This window comes from Drosophila sechellia, chromosome X, assembly GCF_004382195.2.
Source record: "Drosophila sechellia strain sech25 chromosome X, ASM438219v1, whole genome shotgun sequence".
NCBI classification, from domain to species: Eukaryota; Metazoa; Arthropoda; class Insecta; order Diptera; family Drosophilidae; genus Drosophila; species Drosophila sechellia.
In genome coordinates this window covers 8191531-8205777 of record NC_045954.1, presented here as the reverse complement: position 1 = coordinate 8205777, position 14247 = coordinate 8191531, and the positions used below count along the sequence as shown (strand labels likewise).

The following is a 14247-nucleotide window of genomic DNA, read 5'->3' as shown; positions in this document are numbered from 1 at the left end:
AGCATTGAGCGAAGCACAGCGAGATCAACGAGCACCGCAGCACCACCATGTGGCCGCAGTCCAATTAAAAGCGTTTTCCAAATGAGGCCCACGACTCAGGTCGGCCACCCACTCCATGGGCCACGCCCACAGCTCGGCGCCCACCCCCCCCTGAAAAAAAGAGAAAGATATAAACAATTTGCGAAAGTGGGGATCACCTGCTCCTCCTTCTCCTCCGCCTCCTGTGTATGACCAAAGGCCACGCCCCTTCAAAAAACGAGAGCGAAGTAGAGAGGGAATTTTGTAAACAGTGGAGCAGAATTTAGTGTGGGGAGTACAGTGATCTATATACTCTAAAGAACACTTCTATGCTATTTACATGCATTAAGTTATTATTACAATCGAAATAGGTTACTTGAATATGACTATTTTTAGCAAACTTTGCATAAATCCAAGCTAAGAGTTGGAGATAGCAAAACCACAAGTGTCCACCAAGCCCTAGGCCTCACTGTAGCCACATCTGGTAAATGCCTTGCACGCACCCTACGCTCGGCTCTGCGCGGCATATTCATACACTTGATACTGGGATAGATCCCAGGCGAGCCGACACATGTCGGTGCGATCCAAGGAGGAGTAGAAGGAGGAGGAGGAGGAGGAGGAGGAGGTGGCCGTGCGGCCATTGGTGGATCAATTGTTGCGGCTGGCGAGTCTAAATTTGGATGCTGCCGCCGGCGATTGGCGGATGGACTCGAGATGGGGAGATGGTCCGCACATCGCGGCATCTTGGGATCTCGAGAGGCAGTGGTGCATCTGCCCAGCAGCAGTTCTCATTCGGCGGACCAGCGCTTGACGGAACGGATGTGTGCGTGATCAGAGATCTAGGCATATCCACAGATCGCATCGCATCGTATTGGATCAGTTTGGATCGGTACATCCGCGGGATATAAACAGATACGATACTACTGTACGGATAATCAGTTCGCACTTGGCCGGAAGAAGGTGGCAATTGAGACAACTCAACGCTTTCTGCCAGGCGAATTCGAAAGAAAACAAATAAAAGAAGTTCAAGTCAATCAATCAGCTAACAGAGAATCAAAAACAAAAAACGATCGGGCAAATTTTCGCCAGTCAACGCGATCGGGCCATAAAAACAATTCGAAGAGAATTAATTTGATTTTCAATTCGATGCACGATTCTCGAACTCGATCTCGATTCTGATTGACAACTGCGAAAGGTTGGCGTTGTACTACACACATTTTTTTTGCAGTGCACACTGAGTGAGTGAGTGAATGAGTGAGTGTGAGTGATTGTGCGTGGGTGCAATAATCAAATTTGACAACTGCGCGAATAACGTTCGAGATCAAAACAAATCGTGCCGGAATAAATGGAATAAATGGGTCAAGAACTCGCTGCGATTTCCTTCCTTCAACTGTGAGCACCACATAACCAGCCATCATCATACACCATACACCATACACCATACATCGTATATATTGCAACGATGACGCACCTGATGGGCCCCACTGAGTGCGCCGGCGCCATGATGACCACCACCTCCATGCAGTTCCTGGACACCAGCCTGCCGGACTACAACTGCTATGCCAACGACTACTGGGCATCGCCGTACATGACCGGCGGACTCAGTCCCATGAAGCAGATCGAAGGTGAGTCGCCCGAGTACGCTTAAGCTGGAGAGGATTAGGCACTCTACCGAGGAGTAGTTCAATCCGGATATTAGGATATTACGATATTATGATGTGTACCTTTAAAATGGGATTACTGTTGCATTTACTCTTCATTTTGTTTAAACTTTGAAGTCCCTTAAAGTATTGTTTTTTTTTTACCTCCTGCTTCAAAACTTAAACTTAGAAAAATTTTCGAAAGACTTTTAGTTTATAATAGCAAACATAGCATAGTTAAACATATTTTTCCAAGATTTTATAAGCTATTATCTGAATACCTAAAGTCTAACTAAATATATTCTATAACTTCTTAAATTCAAATATATGCATTAATTATTTATCAAAGAAATATCGAGTAGCAAACAAAAGGCAAAGCAAGCAGAAAGTCAAATTTTCCATTTGACGATTTGATATTTTCTTTTTTGACCAATTTTTTAAGTTCGAAAATATATGGAATATATATTCCATATCATTTGTCTGCCTGCAAGTGACCCAAATAACTGAAATGGAATCCCTTTCCGATAGAGTAATTAGCAAAATACACCGAGCATGGCAGCGGCGGCACAAATGACATCCGAAAGTCTCAAAAAAAAAAAAAAAAAACTGAGAAACTGAGAACCAGAGAATCGGAAAACCAAAAGACCAGAAAACCCGATCAATTAGGTCAGAATTCCCGGATCCCCGAGATTTCAAGTGGCATTTCTCTCGTGTTTGTTGTTGTTTGATGTTGTGCATGTGACAGAAAAACGATTTGCTGTGCCAAACGTTAATTGATTTTAGAATTCATTCGTGCAGCGAAAAATGCAAAAAAAAAAAAGGAAAAAAAATAAGAAAAATGGGAAACCATTTAGCGCTAAGGAGGCTAAATGACCTGTCATGGGTCATTCGCGGCGTTGGCAATGGCAATTCCCGCAACTTCGAGCCACTGACAATTAATTGCAGAAAATCCCATCTCATCCTCGTCCGATCCCATGCAATCCCATACCATACCATACCATTTTACAGGCATCCCCCGAAAAGGGGAGATCCTAAATTTAGAGCAGGCAACTCAATCAGCAGCCGCTGCTCAGACGCCACTTTTATAATTGGACATGTTGTCCCATTTGCCCCAAACTCGCAACTCGAAACTTTAAAAAAAAAGTCGGCTCATTATATAGCATAGCGGTGTGTGGATATATCAAGTGATATTACAAGACTCCTTTAATCAGAATTATGAATTCAGCACTGGGAGCTCAGAAGTGAGAAATCTGCGCCGGCGTGGCGTCTACGTGTTTTCTGCCCCACTTTCCCATTTAAATCGCATAAATCACATGGAATATGAAATTAGCAAATCCCAGCTATATATACATACATATATAAAACCCATTCACTTGCTATAGAATTTATACGCGCTACGTGTTTGATTTATAGTCGCATATTTTCCGCCCATTTGTCAGAGGAATATGAAAATAGGGACTTGAATGGAAATATCTTCATTATTAATTAGTTTTTAAATTCACTTAGGAGGGATATCAAAACTATAGTTTTCTTTAAAATAAATAGTGTTTTACGTAGATATTTTACTTAGTTACATAGAGTATTTTATCAATTTTCAGTTCTATTAAGCAGCATTTTAAGTTACATACCTTTTACTATTTAACCGCCACTTTAACCGCCACTTTAACCCCCACTTTAATCGCAACTTTAACCGTCACTTTAACCCGCACTCTAACACCAACTCGTGTGCTTCACTGCAGCCTGCATCCAAACGGCTGGCAAGGATCGCAGCTCGTACAAGCCGCTGGAGCAGATCGATGCCAAGTTGGCGGACATCGAGACGCACAGTACAGGCAGCACTGGCACCGCGAACAGCAGCAGCAGCAACAGCAGCATCTCGAATCCCAGTTGCCAGGATCAGTCGTCGTCCGTGCCACTGCCAACCACTGATTATGCCGGCGGTCACAGTGAAGCCTCGATGGCGCCAACAGCCGGCGGCACGGCAGCCACATCGACGTCAGCTGGCGGAGTCAGTGCATCCACGGCGTCCAAGAAGTTCAAGGGGCAGCACAAAAAAGACAACAACAGTGCGGAGAACGGTACAGTGAAGCCCAACAGTCATAATATCAGCAAAGGGGTAAATTCAACTATGGGATACGAAATAGAATAGATCACTTAAAATATGACTTTTAATTGGTAATTAAGGAATCGGAGCCAGTGCATCCATCTCTGGCACAGGCCATTGTGGTGCTGGAGACGAAGGCGCTGTGGGATCAGTTCCATGCCCAGGGCACCGAGATGATCATCACCAAGACGGGCCGCCGCATGTTCCCCACCTTTCAGGTGAGGATCGGCGGCCTGGATCCCCATGCCACCTACATCTGCATGATGGACTTTGTGCCCATGGACGACAAACGCTATCGCTACGCGTTTCACAAGTGAGTATGATAAATGGCATGGCGCCATACTGAATACGATTTGATTGGCATCGCTAATGATGCACTTCATCTGCAGCTCCTGCTGGGTGGTGGCTGGCAAGGCGGATCCCATTTCGCCGCCCAGGATTCATGTGCATCCCGACTCGCCTGCCGCCGGCTCCAATTGGATGAAGCAGATCGTGTCCTTTGACAAGTTGAAGCTCACCAATAACCAGCTGGACGAAAATGGACATGTACGTTTTGTAGCCCTCGTTAACTTCCTTCATCATCCATAGATCATCATCCTCCTCGTTTCCAGATCATTCTGAACTCCATGCATCGCTACCAGCCGCGTTTCCATCTGGTTTATCTGCCACCGAAGAACGTGTCCTTGGACGAGAACGAGCACTCCAGCCACTTTCGCACTTTCATCTTTCCGGAAACAAGCTTTACGGCCGTAACTGCCTACCAGAATCAGCGGGTGAGCACTGAATATTATTCCTAATATAAATATGATTGCTATTTTGAAACATTTACTATGTTATTTGTATGTATTATCATACGTTCACTTGCCCAATGCAATTCCACACCGCATTCTCATCCTGGCATTCCGACCATTTTGTGCCATTTCGGCCTTATTGTTTATGTTTTTCCCATAATTTATAACAAACGGCGGCCAAAGCTCGCAACCCCATCCATTGCGAACAGAACCGATATATATATACATATATACAAGTATATATATAGCAGCACAAAAACATTTGTTTGGAAAATACGAGCGCAGACCATGCAGATACTCTAACCGAAATGATGATTAAGCCGTAACATGAAGACACACCAATGGAAGATTTTTTAATTCCGCGTTAAATTGAATAAATAATAAAACAACGTTTTGGGATTCAGGTGACCAGTGCTATGGGTGCATTGATATCAGTAACGGAAGTAAACCGCATATCTAATCGCAAGTTGTTTGCCGAATTGAAGGAACTCTAGACGTACGCATACCCTCGGGCGTCCACATTTTGTCTTGAATTTCGTGGCTGGGGTGGGGGGCAGTGTACAATCCGGCTACCATCTAGGCTAAAAATATAGCCTAGACATCGGTCGGGCAAGTATTTAAATTATTTATGCGCTCAATGTGGGTGTTAACACTTTTTCCACCCGCCCTCGAATTTATCGCAAATCATTTTTACCCCGCCGCCAGCGGAATGCCACAGTTGTAAACATATTTTCTTTTCTTTTTTTCTTTTAGTTTTTTTTTATTTTTTTTTCTCTAATTTGTTGGGTATTTAATTTATTTGTTTGGCCCGCCCGCTTGTCGGCATGCCTCTCGCGCTTTTCCAGTCCAATAAAAATATTTTCCCCAATTTTTTGGCCTTCTTGCAGGTGACACAGCTGAAGATCTCCAGCAATCCATTCGCCAAAGGCTTTCGGGATGACGGCACCAACGATGTGTAAGTAGAACTCGAAATTTTTCAAAATAAAAAAAAAAAATGAAATTCCTTTGCAACTATGTTTGTGTGCAAATTTAAATGCGATATAATTTGTCAGTGAGAATGTGCCAAAGGAATTTTAAAAACATGTGCTTAAATTAGTTCTAGATTTTTGACACGAACAATAAAGCATAGTATAGTATAGTAGTTTAGATGTAAATATGTAATAATAACAAATGATAAACAAATTGACCCACTTTTCAAAACTTGAAATCCCCAAATGTCCAAAGTTGAGCTAGACATTCGGTCGACATTCGGCATAGATATTCCCGGAAAATATTGAAAATCTTCAAATAACGCAACAATAACTCAAAAACAAAAGAACTTCAAAATGCCGAGAATGTGGAGCTGGAATGGAAATGAAATGGGTTTGGGAATGGGAATGGGAATGGGAATGGGACTACTGATGATGATGGTGATGGGTGGACTGACAGATGTGCCGGCGGCATAAACAATTTATTCGAAGGGCTTTTCATATTTGTCGAACTGCCAGGCCGCGACTTGGTAGCATAGTGTAATGTAAACAAATCAGCAGTAGCCCAATTTTGTTTACGATCGTGCTTAGGCAACTTGTTTATTACGGAGAATACTTCAAATAATTTTTAGATTTTTTTTCTTTTTTTCGAATTAAACTTGCAAGCATTCAACGAGTGTTTGGCTGATGCCTTTCGGCCTGGTTATGTTACAAATCATAACACTAATATTTATAATATTTCTCGCTTTTACACTTACAGCATTCGCTGTAGATTTAAGCTGGAAAAGTTATGAGCAGCAATTAGCTTGTATTATAATATTAGTAATATATATTATTGTTTGTCTTTATAGAACCACTGGCGGTGGCAGCGGCATGTCCTCCATGAGCCACGAAAGTCAGGCGCGCATGAAGCAGCAACAGCAGCAGCAGCAGCAGCAACTGCAGCAGCAGCAGCAACATCAGCAGCAACTCAAGGAGCGAACGGCAGCAGCCAGCAACTTTGGCCTGAGCTGCAGCGAACTGGCCATTGAGCAACAGCAGCAGCAGCAGGGAGTCCTGCAGCTCCCAGCCACGCCCTCCAGCAGCTCCACCTCCGGCAACTCACCCGACTTGCTGGGCTACCAGATGGAGCAGCAACTGCAGCAGCAGCAACAGCAACACCAGCAGCAGCAACAGCAGCAGCAACACCAGTCCCAGCAGCAACATCTCCACCAGCAACACCAGGCGAACCAGCAGCAATCGCTGCTCCAACAGAGCCAGAATCACACGCAATATGGCAGCTACCATCATGCGTACCAGGCACAGGTGCAGCCGCATCCCCTCACGCCGCACTCCAGCAGCTCCGCATCCCCGCCAGCAACTGCTGCGCCCGGAGCAAGTGCAGCAACGGCAGCAGTAGCAGCAGCAGCAGCAGCAGCAGCAGCAGGAGGAGGAGGATCAGGAGCAGGAGCAACGTCAGCCACCCAAGTGATGAGTGCGGCCAATATCTACTCGAGCATTGGACAACCCTATGCCCAGGAGCAGAGCAACTTCGGCGCGATCTACCATCATAATGCGGCTGCCGCAGCTGCCGCTCACTATCACCATGGTCATGCCCACGGCCACGCCCACAGCCACGCCCACGGCCCATATGCCAGCGCCTACGACAAGCTGAAGGTGTCGCGTCATGCGGCAGCCGCCGCCTACGGAATGGGCGCCACCTATCCAAGTTTTTACGGTTCGGCTGCACATCACCAGATGATGCGACCGAATAGCTACATAGATCTGGTGCCTCGCTAGGGAGCACCAGCTGGAAGAGAAGGATTTCGGATCGGATACGCCAAGGAATTAGCACGTCAATTGCCTGTAAAAATGATTGTAAAATCCAAAGTTAGATTACGTCATCATAGCCAAAGCTATATATGTGTAAATCTCATGCCAAAGATTCGTTCTAAAATCAAGAATCTATTTCCAAAAGCCTTTAATTTTCGCCCACAAAAAAAAATGTTTTAACAAAACAAAATAACTAAGCTTAAGCCAAAACTATAATAACATGAATTATTTTTTAATTTATAAGCATTCAAATATCTTTCAAGAAACAATTAGCGGGATTTGGTTCTTGATTTTAGAATTAATTTCAAGTATTAGCAGCCAAAAAACCAAAAATAAATGCAACAAGTATTACAAGTATTTCTACAAACAAAAATTACCATTACAAGTTAAAATATTTTTTTTCTAGCTTAGGTAATAAATTTATTTGTGAAAAAGAAACGCGGATGGAAATCATAAAACATTTCGATGTAAACTGTAGTCTAATTTTAATATACATTTTTTTTTTTGCTTAACACTCTAGGTTTTTTTTTCTATGTAAATACAAGTACATATGTATGTCGCTATATATTTAAGAACTGCAACAGTTTCAAGCAATAAAAACAAAGAAAATTTTAAACCGAAACTCAAGCAAACAGAAGCATAAATTAACCAAACGAAACGGAATTTCATTTCAAAATGGACGAAGTCAATTGGGAAATGGAAATGGCAGGGGGAAAAGCGATTATCCATTTACCATTTTGTTTATGCTATATAGCACTTTATCTCCATCTCTCTTGGGCGAACGTTTTTCCTCGAGTTTTCCGTCTCTGTTTAAACAAATTGAGATAAACCAACGAAAGAGCAGCGCGGAAAAAAAGGCTGGAAAATGCGGTGAAAAATGGGGAAATCGTGAAAAGGAGGAGTTGTTTGCCCCAAAAAAAGAAGATATGTATATGCAGAGAAGATCTAAAGGTCTAAGGGTCTAAAGGTCTAAAGATCTTTTCAACACCTTTCGAAAACCTCAGTTTTTTGCATAGTTTTTGCAATTTCAATATTCCGAAAATGATAAGATAGCTTCGAAATGGATGGAGTAGGAGTGCCAGACATTGGGTGATCCAAAGAAAGTAAAGATAGTCGGTTTGAGAAAAGGAAGCCATAAAATCGTATCTTCTATTTTCCAACACTTTGATTTCCCAGCGAAGACTCCTCTTTGTTATCATTGCGGGTCCATCGACCCCCGAAATGAGTTTTCCACCGCCGACGATTGACACGCCGAATGGATTTCGGATCTCGAGCCAATGGGCACATCGATCTCCAAGTATATGGTCATTTTTATATAGATATTTTGAAGAATTGGGATTTAAATGCCAAATGGAAGGTTTTAGATGGCTATGGGGCTGTCATGTGGCTTAGTAGATAAAAGTTTATTTATTATTTATACCACCTTATGCCTCATTATTCATTTACCTGAATGAAGAGGTTTTTTTTATTTTTATTTTATTTTTTTTTATCTTTTATTAGCAGTATAAGCACCTTTGATAAGAAAATGATTGGCCTGGCAACCGATCAAGTTGTGATAAATCAAATGAATTATATTATACCATATTATTAAATCGAAAATGCTTTTTTCAAAGTTCATAGCTGCCTGCTATAGGAACTTCCTTACTTTTCCGCCAGAACTGATCCCCTGCCCTCACTTAACTCATCCTATATATATGATATATCATATCTATGTATATATCCATGCCCAAATACCCCCACTACCAAATCCGTCGGCGACACATCTGTTTGTTCTTGGGCGTTGTTGTTTTTGTGAAAATTTTATGCAAGTGATGAGAAATTTATGTTCTACTTGGTCGACGCTCAAACGGCGAATTGCATGCCAATTTGTTCTTATTTATGGATAAGGAGCTGTGCCAGCAGATATGCCATTTACTCGTAGTATTGTGGTGTTATTAAATTCTAGAACTTTTTCAAATTCTTTTGAAGCTGCCGCCCTTTTTCAATGGGAATTGCCCACTTTCGAAAATAATAAATACATATACATATATGCATGCTTTCGTGCTGGTCAAAGTTCAATATGCCGTGCAATTAATCTCGAAAAACTCGCATCGTGTCACAATTTTCGTGTGACTAATGAATGTCGCATTTGATGGCTTGTCATAGTTTTCTTTTTTTAATTTTTTCTTTTTTTTTTTGGGGATATTTGACTGCGGCGTGTGAAGTTGAGTTTTCAGTTCGCTGGGGCAGGTTAAGTAAACTAAACGTCAGGCGTGTGACGTTACTAATGATAAGAAGAAGTCCATGTGTCGTTCCGTCCGATTAGCTATATATACATTCATTGATTGATATATTGTACGAATACTACTAGCTGCAATACATCATTTTTTAATTCTTTTTTTTTTTTTCTTTTTCATCTTGTATATTTACGACGAGATCATGACGCACAAATAAACCACTTACTGCCACAAAAACATATCCCTAACTGAGTGTGCCCAATGATTCAGTTTGGGACAGGGAGGATAGTCCAGTGTAAACATAGTGACTAAGTCAATCCAGCTAATAACTGACTAATATGGACAATCGCTGGAATGTTGGGGCTCATGTTGTTCATAGAATTTTACATAATATGCCATGCAAGGCCAATCCATTTAGTGCGTTCTTCAAAACGAGGAGTTTTCACATAGCATGCTTCATTTTTACTATCGACTATCGGCACTTCTTTTGGTCAACTGATAAGTGGTATATGACGTACCATATCGACTATACATATGTACAGTGCTATCATTATGTGGTGATAATGGCCAGTGATTGGGGTGGCCCGAAAAAATTGAGGGTGTCGTTGCGACGGGAGAACTGGCCACTTGAAATGCCATGAATTATGGCTGGCTGGGCAAACGGATCAGTTTGCTGCCACTGTAAAAAGTGAATAGTTTGAATATTTATGGTTGCCCACGGCGGCGCTGTGGTAGGTCCACTCTAGACGCACACACACACACACATCTGTGTCATTTGTTGTTGGGTTGTAGGGTGTGTCGCCTGTCGTTTCCATCACTCGCGTGGTGTCGAATTGCTCACTTTTTCCAGCAGGCACTCTAAAAAACTACGAATTATTATTATTATTCAACAAAATCTTCTCTCAGTTAAATAGTTATAAAAATGGAAATCCTTTTCATTTAAGATCTAAAAAATAAACTTTAAGATATATGCAAACAAAACATTTACCTCGCATAAACATATTATTAACATTAAATCGCACTTTAACTTTAACCAGCAAGGATTTGAAAAGAAGGAAGCTGGCATATATTTAATTTTAATATCTTAAATGAATCTACTTATAATTGAATAATTTTCTCAGTGCTGCTTGGCAACACTGTTTTCCTTATCGAGTGTGTCTGTGTTTGTTGTCATTTCTGGATTTTCGATACAAAAACGAGGCGCATACGTGGCTAATCGCTTTGAAAGGGAAACCGTGTTTATGTTGTTCCCTACAATTTTCCGCTCTACGAGTTTTCCTCCTTGGATTTCTAGCTATTGTTGTTGTTGTTGTTGTTGTTGGTGCCCGACACTTGAGGCTTTGTTTGGGTTTCCTCGGGATATACATATTTCGGGGGTATTGGTACACAGATTAGGTTCCTTAAATACACATAGCTCTTATATGCATGAATTTCTATTTTGTAGTACATTAAAGCATTTGCAGGATATCACACATTCGAGTACCGCTTAGTTTCGCCTTCTCAAGTGGACGAGCGACCAGATCCGACGAACGAAAGAGATCAAGGATGATCATCGTAGGATGCGGCTGAGGGATAGGGATACGGGGATCTGGAGGAGCTGGAGGCACACGGGTCATCCCTTTTGTGGGCACGCATGCGCGACTGTCGAGTGCAATTTTGACATATTGCTGACACGCCCACAAACAAATCTTTCCGTGGATCTGTCATTGCCCCTTGATATTTACGGATTTTCCCTTTTTTTTCTTCTTTTTTTTCTCGAACAAGAAACTCTTCACTTTTTTCATCTGGCGCACGTGCTTCAAAATGCAGCAAGCACACACAACAATGTTGCTGTCATTTAACGAAGCGTGAATATTATGAAATAAAATTGCAAACGAATTTGGAAAATTATTGCTGCATTTCCAGTAGCGAATGCGGAAATGTTCTAGCAAACTTTTCAACAATTTCATGGCCTCTACAAATATGATGTACTTATAATTTGTACTTTTATTCACCACATTTATTTAAATAAATGAATCTTTATGATTATGGGTAACCATGCCAGTGTATGGCAGCTCTCAAATAAATTTAATGACACTTTTGGCTGGTGCAAATTATATTTTGATGGCTTGTGACCAATTAATATTACACAATGCGTATAAGGAATTGTGTGGGGATTTATGTATGTATGTACATAAGGGCCTCTTCGATTCAACGGAAATTGGGCGCATAATTCACAAAAATGTCGTGCCATAAAGATCGTGCGTTGAAAGAGCAAGAAGAAGAGGAGGATATAGAGGAAGGAGCCCGATGCAGAGGATATAGGCGGACGCACTTACCAAAATTAATGCCATCGATGACAACATAGCCAGCAACAATAAAAGCCAGCGCACAAAAATAGCCACGAAAACGAAGGGAAAATGAGAAATGAAATGAAATGAAATGGCTTGGTGTGGTAGGGAAAAAGGGCAAATCATGAATGGAAATGGGTTTTTTTTTGGGGGGGAACGTGTGGGGACAATGCTGCCGCTGGCTGCACAATTATTGCCAACTGCTAACAGATTTGTGTTGGCACTGAGCAATCGAGGGGCGAAACATTTGTTTGATAATGATAATGGCCATGTTGAAGGCTCACCAAAGATGCAGTTGCACTTCGGCGAAATTGAGTTATTTTCACGCGGAATTATTACACACGCTGTGCGTGAAATTGAACCATTTTCGAAGTTAAATGGCGATTGCAAGTGCCATAACTATTTGAATGACGCGCCCAAATGGCTTCCACCGCGAGTGGATTGCAAACATCGATAGGTGTGGAACGCAATTTCAATTTGAAAATATCGATCAATTGAAGTTTTCAGTAAATTTGTGTTTTGTGCTCACAATTCTAGAAGATGATTTGGCGTATTTTGTTCATAAAATGGAAAATAATAGTCCAAAAATGGACTCTCATACCTCGTTGAACTTGTTTTTATTTATTCCCAATCGATTTGGATTCAATTTTGGGAATTTTATTTTTTCGCAATTTTTGCAAATTTTGATGATGTTACCTTACCCTTACCAAAATGTGAAATTTTGAGCAAAATTTTTTTTCTTAATTTAAAAACAAAAGTAATTCAGTTCGTTAGCATAGGTAATTAGCTGTGCCTAGCTGTTATTTTCTTGGCTATATGAACATTTTTAGCCAAGTAATGATGAAAAAACTCAACGGTTATAACGATATTTTGCCAAAATTAGTTTTTTTGATATACTGTCTGTACACAAATAATCCGTTTTTTCAGCCTGGCTTAACAAATAATTGATAGAATATGGAATGGCATACCTCGCTGGATTCGTTACAAAATTTTCCATCGAATGACATTCAAGCATGGAAATGTTTGATTTTTGAAATTCTTTGCAAATTTTGATGATACAAAAAATGCGAAAAATTGTGAAAAATTGTAAATTGCATAAAACAGCGAAAGTGTAATATGGCTTGTTAGATTGACTAATTAGCGATAGAAATCAGTAATTATTTTGGTTGTGCGCATATTTTTTGCAAAGTTATGACGAAAAGACCCCTATTTTGCGATACTCAAATTGGCGCCAAAAAGCTTTCGAGTGGCGGGTGCCGCCTCCACTTGGATCGCAGCTTTTCTTGGCGCTTATACGGTGGCCACACTTTTGTTATTAACATTTCTGTTCAACAAAAACATTAATAAACATTAGTAAAAGTGCAATCATAGTGCAATAAAGACAGTTCATATACAGGAACGTAGTCGAGAGCAGCTGGTAACCGCCACCGGTGACCCAGTAATCTGTGGAATTTACCAAGTAGCCTTTAGGTTTTACTTAGTTTTTTTTTTTTAAATTTAACGCTTTCGATGTCGGATTCGCTTATCATTTGCGTTTCCGACTACTGGCAGCGATGTTATTACCACAATCGTCCAAATCCAGAAGCCGGCGACGCCTGGCCAAAATCCAAACCGCTGCGGAGGCTGTGCATCCATGTGGACGCCATCAATGGTAATTACTACCTACGCGAGTTTCTGCACCAGCACGTGCTTGCCGAGAGCCTCAGGCGCAACCATGGCGTCCAGCTGGTCTGGTTGCAATTCGAGGAACCGCAGAAGGACACCATTGACTACAGATTCGCCGACATGCTGGCACACACGCTGTGGGAACGCATCGAGGTGGAGCACCTCATGTCCTGGCTGTCCACACTGGGCGGCGGATTCTCCGCCCTTGGCGAGCAGTTCGAGCGATGTGTAAGTGATCGTGGTCGTGATCGTGCATCCATCCTCCTACATTGCTTATCCCAACCATTCACCAACCCACTTTCAGGCGAAAACCGCCGGCAAGATTTCGCTGCAGCAGCTAAAGATTGGCCTGCGACTCGGTGATCCCTTCCTGCAGACGCGCTGCAAGCTATACTACAGCATTTCCCTAATCCAGCGGGGTCAACTACGGATGGCGAAGCATCTGATCCGTGAGCAGTACCAGTTCGCGAGTAAAAACATCGAGAAGGATGTGCGCCTGATGCGGATGTGTCTGGGCATTTGGCGGCGACTTAGCTACGAGTACGAGCAGCGAAGACTGCGAAAGGGAGGCAACTAAGTTGAACCTGGAAGCGCAAATTATTTCGATCAAAGATCTAAAAATTGTACATTATATGGTCTGTTTTCCTTTTTTTGTTCAGCAAAGTCAAATATATTTTTCAATTTATTTATTTAATATGTAATT

General features: G+C 41.8%; 2 protein-coding genes across 2 annotated transcripts; both read left to right on the top strand.

The window, feature by feature from the left end:
* Window positions 1-805: 805 nt before the first annotated feature.
* Window positions 806-7884, top strand: LOC6619808 (T-box transcription factor TBX1). The gene is made up of 7 exons (XM_002043985.2): window positions 806-1643; window positions 3398-3774; window positions 3843-4075; window positions 4152-4308; window positions 4374-4535; window positions 5441-5508; window positions 6373-7884. Exons 1-7 carry the CDS (start codon window positions 1481-1483, stop codon window positions 7298-7300), a joined length of 2088 nt encoding a protein of 695 aa, XP_002044021.1. The 5' UTR covers window positions 806-1480; the 3' UTR covers window positions 7301-7884.
* A 5279-nt stretch (window positions 7885-13163) lies between these two features.
* Window positions 13164-14238, top strand: LOC6619807 (uncharacterized protein F58A4.6). Its single transcript, XM_002043984.2, has 2 exons — window positions 13164-13772; window positions 13849-14238. The coding sequence occupies exons 1-2, from the start codon at window positions 13389-13391 to the stop codon at window positions 14119-14121; spliced, it is 657 nt and encodes a 218-aa protein (XP_002044020.1). The 5' UTR covers window positions 13164-13388; the 3' UTR covers window positions 14122-14238.
* Window positions 14239-14247: the final 9 nt, after the last annotated feature.